Source organism: Cydia strobilella, chromosome 12 (genome assembly GCF_947568885.1).
Source record: "Cydia strobilella chromosome 12, ilCydStro3.1, whole genome shotgun sequence".
Taxonomy (NCBI): domain Eukaryota; kingdom Metazoa; phylum Arthropoda; class Insecta; order Lepidoptera; family Tortricidae; genus Cydia; species Cydia strobilella.
Genome location: NC_086052.1, coordinates 16,133,188 through 16,152,985, shown reverse-complemented (window position 1 = coordinate 16,152,985; position 19,798 = coordinate 16,133,188). Strand labels below are relative to the sequence as shown.

Genomic DNA, 19,798 nt, shown 5'->3' with positions numbered 1-19,798 from the left:
ATCATATTAGGAGTAACTTGGAGGGATCGAGTAACAAACGAAGCTGTTCTTTCTAAAACCAATTGCTACAGCATAACGGCTATGCTGAAACAGAGACGACTCCGTTGGCTGGGACACGTTCATAGAATGGACCCTGACAGATTGCCACGTGAAGTCATGCTCGGACAGATTGCCGAAGCTAAGAGACCGGTTGGTCGCCCCGTTCTCCGCTTCAAGGATTCATGTAAGCGCGACATGAATGGCTTCAGCATTCCAACTAACCGTTGGGAGGAACGCGCGGAGATGAGACCCGAGTGGCGTCGTAACCTGTGGGAAGGCATGGCAAAGCACGACGAGCTCTGGTTGGATCGCCTTAATCAGAAACGAATTCGAAGAGCTGCTGGACCACCCCAGGAGTCAAGACACATCTGTGATCGGTGCGGCAAGAAATGCCGATCAGCCATTGGTCTTTACAGTCACCGCAGTCGATGTAGACTGTAGACATCTCCTCAAATACCTCTAGTCGCTGCAACTATCATCTGTAAAGATGCTGTGGCCAATGATGATGATTCATCATTTGGTGTTTTCTAGACCACTTTAGATATTAAATGCATTTCTATGTTTACTAATGTGAGCTTTTTCCTTCCTAGTAATAAATGCCTCTAGTCACAAAACTCACAAATTTCCACTCATTTTTTTAAAACTTAAATACGTTTTATTTAAATATTAATTTATCACTCTTCACAGATGATTGCCTGTTTAGTAGCCTAGCTGTTAACTAACCAGAATAATTGGGTTTTTATAAGTTAGTTGAATTTTTATACTATTAAATTTAGGTACTTACAAAATTGTATTTTAAATTTTAGATTAAAATATAAATAATATTTTTATCGGTAGAGTCCGCATCCCATTTTATAAAGTTCTAAAACAAAATGATTATACCTAAGTAAACGCAATTACATAGGTATTTAAATGATTTAGTTTTTTAGTTTTTTGGTACTTCATCAAATAATAACTTGCTTAACTTAACCTCATATATACATTCACATATATGTATTTCGTGAAATATTTGCAAGTAAAAACCATGTCCACAGCCTGTTTGAATAACTAAACCAGTTTGTTAGAAAGCCAAGTATTTGACAGCGCTTAATGTTTTTACATAATGCCTTAAGCCAAAGAGGATATAATAAGATAGAGCGGTACTGTCATAGTAAATTTTGTAACCACTGTAAATTCACTGCCATCTATCGACATGCTTTAAAACTAAAAATGAAGATTTAAAAAAATACGTTAAAATGTATTTAAATATGGATAAATTATTTTTTTATTTGCATTAATTATTTTTATATGATTTTGACCCATGTTCTTTCACTGGTATGCGTTAAAATTATAAATAACAAACGAAACAGTCAACGCCCTCTATACGAGTGTAGGCCAAAACTAGTGGCGCCATCTGATCGAGAGTCAAATTTTCGTGATTTTCGAGGCACGTTTTTTCCTTAGACTGTATCCATCTATTACGGAGTTATAAGTATATCTATCTTTGCTTAAGCTTTACTTCCCGGCCCGAGGCGTCTCTTGAGTAAGAATTTTCTTTACTTAGTGCCTATTGTGTGGTAATATCAGTAGGTATTTATTTCGCCTGTAGTGACAAAACTGTTTGCAAGTATTTACCTACATGTGAGTGATGTGGGAAGAATCATTTCAGATTACAGGACTTCACAGGAGGAAGAAGAACACAACCACCAATCTCTAACATCGAATGAACCCAAATATAAAGCCTTGACAAAAATCAGTACACTACTGGAACTGGAAATCATAAAATACTTAATAAACTTAAAAAAGGTCCTAAATAATTAATACTACTGTTTAGGGTTCCGTACCCAAAGGGCAAAAACGGGACCCTATTACTAAGACTCCGCTGTCCGTCTGTCTGTTACCAGGGTGTATCTCATGAACCGTGATAGCTAGACAGTTGAAATTTTCACAGATGATGTATTTCTGTTGCCGCTACAACAACAAATACTAAAAAAGTACGGAACCCTCGGTGCGCGAGTCCGACTCGCACTTGGCCGGTTTTTTTCATTTTGACCTCAGAATCTGCAATTTAATTTCAATCACATTGCTTTTTTTTACAATATAGGAGGCAAACGATGAGGCGAATCACCTGATATTATGCGATAACCGTCGCCCAGACACCCGCAACACCAGAGGGGTTGTAAGTGCGTTGCCGGCATTTAAGATTTTCTTGAAGGTTATTAAAAGGTCGTATCGGTCGAAATACCGCAAGCGATAGTTTATTCCACAGATTAGCTGTGCGAGGCAGGAAGCACTCGCATCAATATATCACTACACATTATCAAATAAAGTCCCCCACCGCGTCTGTCTGTTTGTGTGTATGTATGTTCGCGATAAACTCGGAAACTACTAAACGGATTTTCATACGGTTTTCACCCATCTATAGAGTGATTCTTGAGGAAGGTGTAGGTGTATAATTAGTTAAGGTTTTGTATAAGTCGTGCGCAGCCGGGGCGAGTCGCTAGTGTATTATGTAATTAAGGGCGAGAAGCCCTGCGAGTAACGTAAAATCAAAGACAGATTTATAAAGTTGAACGGTGCTCCTACTCCCGCTGCACGCTGACTATGCGCGCGCGCCGTACAAGGAGAGAGCGGGTGACGCTGCATTCCTTGATACACATCTAGATTTATTAACTATTGAGGCAATATTTGGTCTACAAAGGAAGTATTAAGGAGACTAGAGATCTTTATGAATAGACGCAGATTAAGTTTTAATTCGAAGATTGTAATTTTAATCTGCAGATGTTCAGAGTAGTATAGAAGTAAAATTCTTGTTCCAATTTGTTAATAGTGTTCAACTAAATAATTCAGCCAAATACCTCCCCCACTGCTTGTCACAGACACAGGCCTCTCATGCGCGAGAGGGCTTGGACTGTAGTCACCACGCTGGCCCACTGCCGGTTGGGGACTTTACACATACCTTTGAATTTCTTCACGGATTTACGCAGGTATCCTCACGATAATTTCCTTCACCGAAAAGCTAGTGGTACCTTTATTCTGTACATAAGTTCCGAACAACTTATGGAAATGAGCCAGGATTTGAACCCTCGACCTCCGGACTGACCAGACTGAAAGTCGGACGTCTGATCCACTCGGCCAACACCACTCGTGGTCAACTGTGGGTTGCAAAATAAAATGAAAAAACCGGCCAAGTGCGAGTCGGACTCGGGCACGAAGGGTTCCGTACCATTGCGCAAAAAACTGCAAAAAAATCACGTTTGTTGTATAGGAGTTTAGGAGCCAAACTTAAATATTAATTTTATTCTGTTTTTTGTATTTGTTGTTATAGCGGCAACAGAAATACATCATCTGTGAAAATTGCAACTGTCTAGCTATCACGGTTCATGAGATACAGACTGGTGACGGACGGACAGACAGACAGACAAGCAGACAGACAGACAGCGGAGTCTTCATAATAGGGTCCAGTTTTTACCCTTTGGGTACGGAACCCTAAAAATTAAGGTTTTGGCTACGGCGGGGCTTAAAATATTTGATAGACAGCAAAATGCAAACACACGTCATTGCGTACGAGTAAGTACACATCCGCAATGTCTTGCGGTGCGTCGCAGTCAAGTTCCGGCTCCAAGGTTCCATTGAATATGCTTTCTCTAATATTAACACTAGGACAAAAATCAAAGGAATGCTGACCGATATCGCTATTTGTCTTAAAGTATCGCATGTCACTCAGTGGACATGTTAAAAACATCTGAATTGGCGATTGCTGGTGATATAAGAAACGCGTCGCGCGCCGGTGCGTAAGCAGGTGCGTTGTTATCCGCGTAGTGAGATTATTGGTACAGGTGACTGTCAGCTTCTCACTGCGCGTTAAGATAACGATAATTTTAAACAAGTGACACTCGACTAGGTATTCATTATTCAAGCCACTCGTAATCTAATTATCCCAAATAAAAAAAAAATAAGTATAATTTTTATACATACATACATACATATAATCACGCCTATTTCCCGGAGGGGTAGGCAGAGACCACGGATTTCCACTTGCTACGATCCTGACATACCTCTTTCGCTTCCTTCACTTTCATAACATTCCTCATACACGCTCGCCGGTGTAGGGTGCTCTTGACCTGGCCTTTCTTCAGGATTTCCCCGATCTGATCAGAGAAAGTCCGCCGAGGTCTGCCCCTTCCAACTCCCGTTTCTACCTTATACACTCTCTTTGTTAGCCTTCTTTCACTCATTCTTTCCACGTGTCCAAACCATCTCAACATACCTTTCTCAATTTTATTTTATTTATAATTTTTATGACACCCGGATTCGCTTTATCTGTATTATAAATTTTGAAAAAAAGCGACAACTATATCTACTATTTATGATGTGTATTATATCGCCAAGTAGGTAAATATGGAGTTGCTTGTATGTTTACGTTTACAATCAAATGTTGAAGTAACTCGAAGGAGCAAACCGATATCTCTACAGATTGTTTTAAAATAAGAACACAAAAACGGATTTTTTTTACAATCTGACAGCAGATATTTTGTCCTTGGAAAATTTATAAAAGCATATCGTGTGCGTCACAGCTTCTACCGTTTACTCAATGTAAGTACCAAAGTACCTTTTAATTTCGTGAGCGGATCTATATCGATGACATCAGCAGGTCAAGCCGGAATGTTCGTGGAACTGAAATAAGGTTACTTCGTGATCTATGTGCTCTTTAAACTATGTTCAAGGAACAATTACTTGATCTATTTTATGTTAGCTTAATATATTTATATTGTTATATTAATATATTTAATCGAAACGTTAAACAATGTGGTTTTGTTTTTTAAGTATCTGAAAAATTAAATGATTTTGGTAAATCTAATACTAACTTAAAACTAAGCAAAAAGAAAGTTGTGTGTGACACAAGACGCTAACATACCTACCTAAATTAAATCGTGTTACAGAAATATAAAAATACCTAAAGGGGCCCACTGACTATCAGCCCGCCGGACGATATCGGCCTGTCAGTTAGTACAAAAATTTGACAGTTCCAAACAACTGACAGGCCGATATCGTCCGTAGGACTGGTAGTCAGTGGGCCCCTTAACGCTATTATTTGGCACTAAATAAAATAAAATAAATGAGGATTCATTTGACCAAAGGTATATCTAACTCCGTATAAGTCTAAGAAAAAAACGTGCCTCGGAATATCAAGAAAAAGTTATACTCGAATAGATGGCGCCACACCTTTAGCCTATACTCGTGTAGATGGCGTTGACGACGTTTGATATTTAACAATTTTAACACATACCTATCAGTGAAAGAACATGGGCAAAGTCATATGGCGATCTCAAAAAAAGACATTTATCCTCCATATATGTATATATATATATATTTTTTTTTTTTTAAACATTTTCATTTTTAGCTTTAGGTAATCCGGTGTCGATAGATAGCAGTAAATTTACTGTGACTACAAAATTTACTATGACAATAATTCTATACAATCTATTCTCTTTGATTTGACCGAATCGGGTCACAACTAGGTAGCTGTATAAAAGAAACTCTATTCTAATTTGATCAAACTATTGTTTCTAGAAAATTTGCTCATTTAACCTTCATAATTGACTTCAAACTATTGCTTGTTTTACGCTGGGTTTTTATTTGGACAACTTTATTGACATTGAGGATAATAGATGACTATCTCCATATCGCGACAACGTCGAAGCCATAATGTAGTCAGTGTTGAAATCAACTGGTGACATTCCACTGAGCAACCTGTTGACATTGCCACGCCCTCGAGGCCGATCGTACTCGATCCAATCATTATTGGCTATTTGCTTTGAAATTACTGTAAATAACTTTTATTTGGATACAAAGAAGGATATAATAAGATAGAGCGGTACTGTCATAGTAAATTTTGTAACCACAAAAAATTCACTGCCATCTATCGATACACTTTAAAAATAAAAATGAAGATTTATTGAAAATACGATAAAATGTATTTAAATATGGATAAATGATTTTTTTGTTTGCATTAATTATTTTTGTATGATTTAACCCATGTCCTTTCACTGATATGCGTTAAAATTGTTAAATAACAAACGAAACCGTCAACGCCCTCTATACGAGAGTAGGCCAAAGCCAGTGGCGCCATCTGATTGAAAATCAAATTTTCGTGATTTTCAAGGCACGTTTTTTCCTTAGACTGTATCCATCTATTACGGAGTTATATCTATCTTTCTTTGAAAGTAACTGTGCTGTCAAAAGGAAAGCGAGATGAAACTGGCGAAGAAGTGATTTTAGAACAAGAAAACAATTCCTAATCTTCAAATGATCACGATCATTCTAGAGTAGGTAATCGAATTTAAAATGTAAAACGCTTTTCAGTCGAGAAGACATCTCATCATAGTCAACCAAATATACCACAGGGGTCAATTATACAGCCATCACCATCATACAGCCTTTAGGCAATAAGATTGACGAGATGATTATAGTACAGTCACAAAAAAGTCTTCTGGGCCTTGACATTATCCAACCGGATTATTTCCGGACGTCGCACCATTACTCATTACCATAGAGTAACTTATACTAGAGCGGTACTGTCATAGTAAATTTTGTAACCCCAGTAAATTCACTGCCATCTGTCGACGCACTTTAAAACTAAAATTGAAGATGTGTAAAAATACGATAAAATGTATTTAAATATAGATAAATTATTTTTTTTATTTGCATTAATTATTTTGATGATTTTGACCCATGTTCTTTCACTGATATGCGTTAAAATTGTTAAATAACAAACGAAACCGTCAACGCCATCTATACGACTGTAGGCCAAAACTAGTAGCGCCCTCTGAACGAGAATCAAATTTTCTTGATTTTCGAGGCACGTTTTTTCCTTAGACTGTATCCATCTACTCATTACTGTTACGGCTGTCCATAGTGACCATTATATTATAGGAGCATTCCATGAAGGTTTTTCATCTAGTTTTTTTTAATAATATTCTTTATTTATGCAATGTCTACGTGTAGGACAAAGTATTGGCGTATTTTGCATGCGAGTCGCTTAGGAAATATTTGTTTAATTCCGAATTACTTTGTCGACTTGCGTATATAGTAAAAGTAAATTAAACAAAAGTCAAGAAAACAAGCAGCTTTAAGATGATACTAATATTACACTATAAAAAGGCATGCCAAAAAAGAACCAGGCTCGGAAAGTCGAAAAATGGCTGTGCCATACTATCATTATTAATTAATTCGGGCGCCTGACAGCAGCTCAGCGGTACAGGTTTTCTGCTATTTTATTTACTAGAAACCAATGAAAATAATAAACACTGATTGATATATTTAAATTTTATTTGATTAATAAAACGCTGTACCTATATGTACCTAAAGTTAATCTCAGGGTGAAGGGTGAAATAATTCTTAGGAGGAACTTTTTCTTAAATCTGAACGTTGAAAAATAAGAACTTATCGCAAAAATAGAATAACTAAACAATTCAATAGTCAACCTGTTTCTGTCATTCGTTTAGCAAAAAGTCAATACGGCATATTGCTAAAAGCAAGAATCGAGCGCAGTTATGAAACGCTATTACGACTATGCGCTTGCGATATTTTTTTGTGTGTATTAATTACTCAGCCTGCACATACGCCCCGTTATGAAGCATTTACGAAGTTCGCTAGGTCACCACAGCATAGAAAGGTCCTATTTCACTTGCAAAATATGACATTTCGAGCAGCATAAACGAGTTTTTTTTTTTCTCCTACTTACACAAAACATCTCCCAAAATATAGAGCAAAATTAATAAATTTTTACTATGCTGCCAATGGGGTTGGCCGGTCGAAGTATTAAGCAGATGGCGCCAGCATAGCTTGCCCTGTCAATCACTAGAATTGTGTCAAATTTTTGCTTTTTTAATGGATTTTTTTGCCCTGGATGCCAGCCCTTTAAGCCAATACTTACAAGGGGCAAGCTATGATGGCGCCGCCATCTATGCAAACCTTTGACAGTTGCCAACCCCATTGTCTTCGTGGTTTGATATCGCTATTTTCACAAACATTCGTGTTTCATCTCCTTCCCTTTATATGGCAAATTAGTGTAAGGTGTAAGTGATGCAACCAGTCACACAATAAGAAACCACGTATTAAATTGAGTTAAGCAAAAATAAACAAACATTACGAAGAATAAGTGAATTTGTAACAATTGTAACGTAGCAGAAATTTCCAGTTACACTACAGCTAAATCACCTTATCCGCTAACTTCTTCATTAACTTGATAATAACTCTATTTACTGTTCAAAAATACTGTTGTTACTTGCTATTACAACCTGTTGTATTATATCATCAGCCAGTTACAGTTTTATACAATAGCCAATTCAACTCTGAATAGTTGATTGAGCCACGCGTTGAAGTCTTTTGTATGAAACATTATATGACAATTATACCGTGAGCTTTACACGTTTACTTGCTTTTATGAAACCAGGGGTCTTGTTACGTGGACGACTAAGCACGTGGCAAAAACAGAGAATATAATGAATAATGAAACTCACTTTTTTCACTTTAACATAACAAGTCTAATCCCATTAGCTTTTAAATGAAATATGCCTTTGTTCTGAGCTTAGAAACTTAAGCAGGCATGTAAAAGTCGTAGAGGTGTTATTCTAAACGTCAAACTTCTATGAAATTATGACGTATAAATAATACTGGCACTGCGTGTGCTGTCAAAATCTCTGCAGACTTTTCTTGGTCTAACTCTAGTTAGACTAAAAAATAACAATTGTAATAATATTGTCTTCGGTTACCGCGATAGTTACTCATGAAATAAAACTATGAAAACGGATTATATCGCGTAGTGTACAGGCTGGACTGTGAGTGTGGCCTATCATATGTCGGGCAGACGAAACGGAGCATTTCCACTCGGGTGAAGGAACACATAGCTGATGTCAAGCACCGTCGACCTAGGTCTGCAGTCTGTGAGCATGTCATGGATAAAGCCAATCACTCAATCAAGTTTGATAAGCCTCTGGTTCTTGCCAAGGAGAAGCGTTACATACCCAGAATGCTGCGCGAGGCCATTGAGATTAAGAAATATCCAAACTTTAATAGGGAAGATGGCTTTTCTCTACCACCAGTTTGGGATCCTGTAGTCCATCTGATAAAGGAGCAAGCGAGACATAGACTGTGAGACCTTAGTGTTGGATGATGTTGGACATTCTGAGTATAATATGTTTTGAAAAGATGTGTCCCGCCGAGTTTGTTGCCGGTCCCATATTGGGATACCCTCGTACAATTTAGGAGGGAATTAAATCTTCTCGGTGGTGTAGGGTTGGAGCCGGCGTAGTTTTTTATCGCGTATATATATATATATATATCTTTACTTGAAAATAATTGTAGTGTATAACTAGCCTTATGAACCGATTTTGCATGTACAACCAGCCTTAAAGTTTATAGTCTATGATTGTGCATTATTTTAGTATGTGGGTATTTTTGCACTTTGTAATTTTTCCTCAGTCACCCGTTGACCACGAACGCTGTAAAGGGTTCGAAACGTCTGGATGTATTATAAATTCAATATACGCGATATAATCCGTTTTCATAGTTTTATTTAACAATTGTAATGTTATGTTATGATTAACGAGTTATTACCAATATTTTAATGCAATCGTTTCACATGGAAACACTAGCAACATTGTGCGATAACTTGATTCTAAGTAAGCAATGAAAGTATTGTATTTATTTTGACCAAATAAACTATTTCTATTCTATTCTAATTGAAACAGATATGTAATTTTATTTCATTAAGGTTAAGCTCATAAATCTTTTAAGATGGAAGGACTGAAGTATAGTTTCGCAGTTTCTTAATATATATGTATCAATTCACTAGACTTTCAAACTTTCGACTTAATTCAAAGATAAAGATTAGGCATATTATAATGCGCTTAAGAACGTCAAATAAAGCTACGCCGGCTCTAACCCTCTGTAATAACGTTATTAAAAGTAGTTAGTAACGTTGTAGGTAAGTATGACATTCAAATAATATATTATTTCAGGAGTTATACATAGATTCAGCTTCTTACTTTTTTCTTGGAAAATTAAAATACTACTAAAATTTTATGTTAGCTGCCTCTGAACTTCTGGAACATAAAGTTACCACTTTTTTAACGACTTCAAGATTTCAAAAGGAGGAGGTTCTCAATTCGGTTGTACGTTTTTTTTGTTTTTGTTTTTTTACGTGTCAAGACCCATTTCCATACTGCAGTAAAGCTTGACCAAAACAATGGACAGTAAGTCTCAGGAGCAAAACAAATGCACATCGGAATGCGAAGAGGCGGGCTGCAGCCAAGGACGAGCCTCTTACTGCTCTAGCGGTACCAGCACTGCAGCAAGTACGATTCACAATTTCACATACTCGTTAGGTACGAACGACGAACATTTTATAAGTATAGACAAAAAAATGGCGGTGGTTATTTTTACATTATGTGAGCCATTTTTTCAGGGTTATGAAATGTAGTAAAACAATAAAAGTAAAAAAATAAAAATTATAGAAATGTGGCTCTTCTTAAGTAACAGGAACAGAAATTTTTTTTAGAAATGGTAATTTATAATGACCTTTTTAGTTACCTGATAGAAATAAAACGACCTCTAACAAATAACAGCCAGTGAGTTTTGTAAAAGATACTGTAATTTTGATGTTTATTAAAAAAAAATTTACATACAACTTAAAAAAATATAACGATTGTACATCATTTAATATAATTGCGCAACATTTACAGTAACTGGCTAACTGGTTTACTTACTTAAATAAGTTAACTATTACTTAATTATGATAAACAAGTCTTGTTTGGCTTTGAATTGGGTTTCTACATATTTCTATAGTAAATACTTTATTCTTATTACCGCCTTGTCATAAATGTGCGTTTGTGTACTTCTTATTAAATAGTTGTGTAGGTAAATAATGTTTAAAAAGTATCTTTATGTATCTACATTTTACATTATATTAGCTTCCACTGTAGTCCATGGCTAACTCTTAAAGGTGTGTATTATTATGCATTATAATATGTAATTGAAAGTAAAAACGATTTACTTGCTTATTATGTAGTTATTATAATCACTTAGAGAAGAAAAACAAAATCATAGTACATTAAAAGTTAATTATCGATTAAATAAATTAGCATTATGCAATGCTTATAATGTCGTATAGGTAACGGGTACCTTTTTGAACTTTAGATCTTTAATGTCGATTCGATGTAGATTCGACAGTATAATTATGTACTACTGCGAGCAATGTCAAATCAATATCAAACAATTTTCTTCTTCTTCGATCTAGCGTTTTCCCGGCCTAGCGCCAGGGTCCGCTTTCCTACTCAATCATCTTCACTTTGACCGGTCTTCGGCATCCTCAGGCCTCAGGTGTGAGGATTACAAACAATTAAATACAATTAATCATTAAATAAAATTAAAATTAAAAAGCCGGAGACAACAGAGTTCAACAGACATTGTTGAACTCTGTTGTCTCCGGCTTAATATTTTTAATCGGACTTGATATCTAAAAATAGGTTTAACATTGATAATTTTATTTTGCGTATAGATCCGCCAGTGCTCCTTATATTACACATAACATAAACCGTAGTAAAAATATGCAAATAATATTTTATTCATAAACGAGCGGAGAAATCTTTGCAAATCGAATTTGGTGAAAATGCGGGTTCGTCGTCACAACCAGTTTGTTACTCAACTGCTTTCTTCGTAAAATTCGTTACGAACCTATTAATTATTAATGTGGCCAATAGGGACTATTATGTCATTAATTTATACTTTAGCGAAGTTATCCAAATTTTTTGTATGAAACAATTTTAATAGTTTTTAAACGGATACGGCCATTAAGTGTTGGTAGAACACTTTTCAGGACATTTCGTGAAGTAATAAGGTTATCGCGCTAGTTTTCGTCCTCTTGACGAAATTTGAATATAAACCTACATTGTGTCGGATTATTACCGGGTTGATGATGAAAATTATTCTTGTACCAATATTTTAACTTTATTCGTTTGATAAAAACGTAATAACAACCAATTTACAATAAATATTTCAAGACGTCTTCACTATAACTTGTCAGTACTCGCCACTTGTCACGCATACCCGCCTTTTTATAACAATTTAAAATGGCGGGAACCAGTGACAAGTAAGAGTCAATTGATACTCTTTTATAAGCTAATTATAAATAAAAGTAAGAATGATAAAAAATATAAGCTATTAATGAATAATGATCCTTACAATTGCTGCACAAATTTGGACTTATTGCAGTCCTTAATGTCTAAACAATATATCTATATCTACATAAAAAAGATATTTCGCAAGTAGCAAATTAATAATGAAATATATTATTTGCTAATCCTTCAAGTGGACGAAAACTAAAGCATGGACGGAAACTAGCACAATGATAGCCCTAGATATGTAGTTAGCGATTTTATATCTAAGTATTTAGTAATTATGCAAGTTTATTAGGTGTTGTAATCAGTGGCATAATGATCGTTATTTTTAGTTTAATTAAAGCATCCAAGTGTAAACGCAATATTTAATACCTACCTGTAACTGTAAATAGTTAATTTGTTGATGTAGATCATATCTAGTAAATGTATTTATTTCGTGCAAAAATGTAATCGGAACACATTCGGAATGTTACCGGGTGTGCTGTGAATGCACTTAAGTTTTTTTATGCGTTTTTCAGTAAATACTCGACGTCGATACGAAGTAAAAGGAATCCGTAGAGGTCATTAGTAGTAATTGTAAAACTTGTTTACATAGTTTTATAAATATAATATATTATAAAATAATTAGGACAATCACTTACCATTTTGAAAATCGTGCCGGTTTTACTCCTGTCAAAATTTCCCATAACGTGAAACTCACAAATCCTGTATAAAGTTTCTCGTTTCTATTTCTGGCACAAATGTTTCTATCACATCATTCACAACACTAAATACGAATCGACACAAACAACACTGGCCGATAAACGCGCATCCAAATAAAAAGTAAAAATTAAAAAGTCAAGTCGCGTTTGTTCGATATTCAAATTTGGCGGGAGCGTCGACTCGCGCGGACGGCGCGCCACAGACTGGCAAGATGGTGGTTTTTTTGACGGTTCACACGAGCCGATTCACTTTCTACGACGACCTTACGTTGTATGAGACTTGTAATTAAGCATAAAGTTTTACGTAACGAGGCGAATGAGGCGATGTAATCCTCGTCAACTTCGATTTCCGCCAAATTATTTTTTGTTGCAATTTTTGAGAGCGTCTTCGCTTCCCGGTGGCGTAACGAAAATAGGTGGTGACCTACTTAAAATTTCACACCTTTTTGTTTTTCTATTGTTTTTACCGTTGATTTATTGGAAATGATAATGTGTATGACCTACTGACTCATTATTTAAAAACAACTATTGTTAATTTATCGTTGCGATCACACTTTTGCACAAACTTGCTAACTTAAACTTTTGTTCACGTCAACTGCTGTAATATCAACAACTTTACTGGGATGTCAAATTATGGTAAAAATAGCATACCTTAATTAGACTATTTATATTTTACAAATCTCAATATGTAGGCGTCTAGTCTAAATAGTCTTTAATTTGAATTATTAGTTTACTGTAGATTTATAATGAATGTTGGTATTCGCACTTAAACTATCGTGAGTCATATTTCAAAATATTTTTCCCCTCACTAGCCCGGAAAGCCGTCTTTTATCCTTTAAAACAAGCGGGGAAAAACGCATTTTATCCACTAGTGGGGAAAGTAATTTGACCTTGAAGGCGCGTGTTTAAGTAGCTTGACAGATTACAAAACGTAAAACGCTCATAATAATTGTTCGTTCGATATTAATTATCATTAAATAAATGGTTTGAGAATCTAATAAAAAATACCAAATTCAGCTTTATTTAATAATTTTAAGTCATAAACCTTAAACTTCCATAAGAAACGTTTGATTTTTTCTAGTGATATTAAATATAATTCTGAACGCACAAGTTGAGTCGATGCAATTTCAAAACGCATAGTTGACATTTCATACGTCAGAACAGAAATGTCAACATTGTCAACAAACTTCTCACCGACTCACGTAAAAATCAGAATTTCCTGTTTTCTGTTATAATATCGTACAAAAATAAGTGATTCCAGTGATGAAGATGATCTAACGCCTGTGGAGGTTGCACTTTCCTCGCTATAGTGAGGGGAAAAGTTTTGTGTTACACACGAGTGCAAATGTATTTTACTTCTCGTGTGTTGAAACACTCGCGGGTAAAATACAACTTTGCACCCTTATATAACAAATAACTAAATCAGTACGGTTTTTACTCACTATTATTTTTAGTCGCTTTTGACGACTTGAAAAAGCGACTAAAAATAATCGTGAGTAAAAACCGTACTGTTAAATATTTTGCATGTTGGTATTGTATATTGTAATTGTATGTATGTTGTTCCCAAATAAAGTGATTTGATTTTAATAACAAAACTTCCGTGAGACACAGACATATTAAATATATTAATATATTAATAAAGTGATTTGATTTTTAGTTTAGGTCGAAAAATAGTTATTTGTTATACTGCAAAGTTGTATTTTACCCGCGAGTGTAGAATTGAAACACAAGCAAGCGAAAGGATTTTATAGTTGAACCACGAGCAAAGCTAGTGGTTCTAAAATAGAATCCCGATCTTAGCGAGTGTTTCAACACACGAGAAGTAAACATTGTAAATAAATATTATTTTCATGATACAAATTTAAACCCGTACCCGTTATCGGGTAATGCAAATAAAGTTATAAGCGGGCGCTTCAATAAAAAAAAACTGCTTTGCCCTAAGGTTGGCTGGTAGAGATTTCCTTATGACATCACAGGTCCGAAATAATTAAGCAAATTAAGTCTTTCACAATAGGCATATTTGAACAGGAAGGTCGCATGAAGACAAATATGCAACAATGACGTTTTGCAGACGTGAGGTTGTTTTATGACAACTTGTGACTGACAAGGCTGTTTTGTTGGCGACATTCTCCTGCGATGCAAGTCATGCAAGGCTTTAAAGTTCTATAGGCTAAATGAGATGTTATAAGTCTATAGTGTCAATAGTGTGTAGGCGCAGGGCGGACACGCTATACATCAAAAATCACTTGCGTTTCTATGTGTGAACGGCACGACGGCATGCGTCATAGTGTAAGTTGCTTAAAAATAGTACTGAGCGGCCGGCAAACGGCCGTCAATCTGCTGTCGCGGGGCGAGGTAATTCGAGTGGTGCGTAGCCGTTCTGTATGATAATAAATGTTGCTGAATTTGTTTCTAAGGCATCGTAGGCCCCAAACAAATAAAAAGTAAGTACCTACTTTTAACAAATTCATCAATAGTTTATTTATATCATAACTCTTGTGCCCGTACGGAATTTCACAGGAGTACTGTCTTATTATTACATAAAAATAAATAATTTGACATTTAAACTGAATATCGCAATAAAATAGCGCCTATTTGCTTTAGACAGCGTACCCGCTCTAGGCTATTCTCTCCTTCAAGGGGTTCAAACCCCGACTCGTACCAATCAGTTTTTTGGAACTTATGTACATTCATCATTTCTTTTCGGTGAAGGAAAACATCGAGAGGTAACCGGACTAATTCCAATAAGGCCTAGTTTTTCCTCTGGACTGGAGGGTCAGGGTTATAACCGCGAACACCAAAGTTCGCAAATTCCCAAAAGTTCACTCTAATTACGCATTAATTTGAGTAAAAGAGAAAGAAGACTGCAATTTGCAACTTCTGTTTTCGCGATAGGCCCTCTGGTCAGGGCAGTCACCCTCGTAAAAACTTAGTGCCTACGCCAATTCCTGTGAATCAGTTTCATTCAGATAATAATAACGAAACTCGACAAATCTGTTAACTTACATTTATGTTAGCTTACCTACTTAGACTAACATATGAGAGCGCGTGGCCATTCCCTCAACCAAGTTAGCCTTCGATGTGTTCTAGATTGACGCGTGACCGGCAAAAACTGCGAGGATTAGGCCCCATTCGCACGAGAGCTTAAAAAGCGTTGCGTGTGTGACGCACCCATAAGTAAGAGCGAGAAAGAGATATCGCTGGGTGCGTCGCACACGCAACGCTTTTTAAGCTCTCGTGCGAATGGGGCCTTACGTTTACAACAACCAATTCGTTCACAAGTCGACCAATTTAAGTCTGACGTCTAGGTGGTCTAGGCGCCTAGTCAAGATGAAACGTTATCTGTCTCTATTACTCTTCCATATTAGTGTGATAAAGAGACAGATAGCGTTTCTTTGTCATAGCGCAAATAATTGTCATATTCTCTCAAATCGACAGAAAACACGGAAGATCGTGAGGTCAAACCTCGGCGCTCAATTTGTAGCAATGATTCTGGTTAAGAAAAAAATACAGAAAGAGGGATGTAGTTGGTAAAGAAAAAGACCAAACTATTCGGTCGTTAGGTAGGTAGCTCAAATGTTAAAGTGGCTAACTGATATTTTAAATGACGCGCACGGATACACATTTACTGAAGATTGTCGTAAAGACTTTTAGAAATTTGAGGAAACACCACTAATAACAGGAGCCGGAGCCGATACAGCGATGTTTAAAGTTTAAGCTAAAGAGAAATTTTGGACTCGCAGGTGACTTACCCCGCGTTAGTCCGTACTTCCGTAGTCCTCGTCTAACTTAATCTTCTTGAGCGGTTGTTGAATACCTATTAAATTTAATCATTTCTTCGATATGCGGCGGCGGGGCGTCGATATAGGTAAAGGTTAGCGGGGCAGAATCAATACAATATGCAATGATACGAAATATTCTTAACTTGAAGCTTGCCGTAATTAATTTATTTGTGAAGTCAGTTGTCAGTTTGTCAATATGTCAGTGTCCTGTCTCGGTGGCCAGCAGTCACCTTAGATGAGTTTTTATGTAAAAGAGGTTATGCCGAAAAGGAATTTGGCGCAGTACCGCCACCAACATAAATCTAAGTCTGACCAGGAATATATAATCACGCGCCATGTTGCGGATTTTCACTGGAACTAATTTTTTCATACTATACTGAACTGTCACCCTATACATGAGAATAAACAGCGCCCTCTTGACAATGATCATATATTACTGGTCAGGCTTTACGTGCATTCCGATAAGGTTCACGATGACGCGCCGCACACATATAGGCGTCATAGGCGTGGCATCCAAACGGTTAAATATCTTTAAGTACTTAATCCCGGGGTGCAGTTATGCTAGGGTCTAACCACAAAACACCTATTTCTAAAGAACACGTATAGAGCAATTATTTCATGAAACCGATGCTGCCAAAAATACAGAGGTGCGGGGGACGTAGTGAGCGAGTCCCGTGCCGTGATTGGCCCGTTCAAAGACATGTGGTCCGCCGACTGAAGTAGGATCGGTGGCGTGATTCGAAATTCGAAAATTTATCGAGTAAAACTACCGTATTTTTTTTATACTACGTCGGTGGCAAACAAGCATACAACCCGCCTGATGTTAAGCAGTCTCCGTAGCCTATGTACGCCTGCAACTCCAGAGGTGTTACATGCGCGTTGCCGACCCTAACACTCCTCTCCCTCGAGCTCTGGCAACCTTACTCACCGGCAGGAACACAACACTATTAGTAGGGTCTAGTGTTATTTGGCTGCGGTTTTCTGTAAGGTGGAGGTACCTCCCCAGTTGGGCTCTGCTCTAGATCTGGAATGACATCCGCTGTCCTGTGCCCTACCACACAAAGCGAGATGTCATTCACAGATCCCATACCTCTGTATGCGTGGCAGAGGGGGTAGCGAGACTATGCTATGTGAGCTATGTCTTTAGAATACGCGGTCTGTGGATCTAACCAACAGTCGAAGAAAATGCTTCGTGAACAGCATAGGAATGCAGCTCGCGGTCGCACCTAGCTCCTTCTAGACAATCGCATATCTTCTAGACAATCGCATATGTGGTTTTTATTGAAGTGAGATTAGGTTGACAACCTGACCACGACTTGTTACATAGTAGGAATTTTCATCCAAATGTTATATAGAGTTAGACCAAGCTAAGTTGGCAGCAATTTTGAAAGCCAGATTGCAAGTGTTATTATTAAACATCAAACTTCAATGAAATTATGACGTTTAAATAACCCTTTCGTAGTCTGTGCTATCATAGAGTAACTTATACTAGAGCGGTACTGTCATAGTAAATTTTGTAACCCCAGTAAATTCACTGCCATCTGTCGACACACTTTAAAACTAAAAATAAATATTTATAAAAATACGATAAAATGTATTTAAATATGGATAAATGATTTATTTATTTGCATTAATTATTTTTATGATTTTGACCCATGTTCTTTCACTGATATGCGTTAAAATTGTTAAATAACAAACGACACCGTCAACGCCATCTATACGACAGTAAGCTAAAGCTAGTAGCGCCCTCTGAACGAGAATCAAATTTTCTTGATTTTCGAGGCACGTTTTTTCCTTAGACTGTGTCCATCTATTACGGAGTTATATTTATCTTTGGTGCTATCAAAATCGCTGCCAACATTACTCTTGGCCTGACTAGGGATTTTCATCCAAAAGCTATTAAGCTACACAATGCTCATGATTCTCATTGAGTCAAGCAGAAAGTGTACGTTCATGCTGTGTCGTTGACTCGGCGGGAATTTCGCATTAGCCTCGTCCATACCCTCCTCACGGATCTGATATATCTTCTGTAAAGCTCTCGCTACACTGGAGCATCGATACTTTAATGTGTGCACCTAAAGCAAAATGCATATGTGTTAAATAAGTAGGTTGAGTATACAGAATAAGTAACACCTTCATTTGTCTGATCGTTAAAGCCTGACCAAGACCACCTGTCTGAACCAGTGGGAGGATCGGGAGGCCTGATCACGCGCCATGTTGCGGAATTTCACTGGAACTATTTTTTTCATACTACACTGAACTGTCTGTCACCCTATACATGAGAATAACAGCGCCCTCTTGACAATGATCATATATTTCTGGTCAGGCTTTACTTTAGTTGGTCACCCTTAATGCCAACTGCCTGGAGGCGTAGTCTAAAGGAGGGATTCCATCAGTGTGAGGCACAAGCATATTCAGTACAAAAATGCTTGTGCCGCACACTGGTGGCGACCCGCCTTAATAAGCCTCCCAGATGATCATAAACTTGGCATTCTAAGATCTATGACCTTTTTTTTACTACCTCGTACGCAAACAAGCTTACGGCCTGATGGTAAGCGATCACTGTATCCCATGGACACTTGCTCCTACACAGTGGCGTTGGCGTAGCGTGAACTAATCTAGCCGCGGGCAAAATCGCATCAGCGAGGCCCTTTTCTTTCACTGTGCCCGAAGGGAAGGGGCCTCGCGCGAGGCCCCCCTTGGGGCGCGAGGCCGTGGGCGACGGCCCACTTCGCCCACGCCTAGCTACGCCACTGCTCCTACACCTGCCTCTTAATCGCCGCCTACGACCTAAGTGTATTTTCTCTGACTACTTATTAGTTTATGGAATTGTAAAATTCTGTTCTCCATACAAAAGGCTAAAGGTGAATACCTAAAGTTGGCTAAAGTTTTAATTTTAGGTAAAATTTTATACTTATTTTGTTATTAATCACTTGGTGTGCAAAGCCTAAGGTTACGCCTACACTGGTGACTCAGCAGTATCCTTGCTAGCAATAACGCTCCTGAGTGGCATACCGAGTGCATGAAAGTCTTTTCTCTACAGCAGTCGATTAGATACATATACAATAAATAGAATGCACTAACGAATGGTCTATTACATGTACCTACAGAGTGA

At 37.2% G+C, this 19,798-nt stretch overlaps 1 protein-coding gene across 1 annotated transcript in view; it reads right to left on the bottom strand.

Annotated features, from left to right (window-relative positions):
* Positions 1 to 13,097, bottom strand: part of LOC134746316 (mucin-2) — a 153,875-nt gene extending 140,778 nt beyond the window's left edge. Inside the window, exon 1 of the mRNA XM_063680711.1 lies at positions 12,842 to 13,097. Within this exon, the coding sequence (XP_063536781.1) occupies positions 12,842 to 12,886 (45 nt within the window). The 5' untranslated portion in view covers positions 12,887 to 13,097. The remainder of the gene's footprint in view (positions 1 to 12,841) is intronic.
* Positions 13,098 to 19,798: the final 6,701 nt, after the last annotated feature.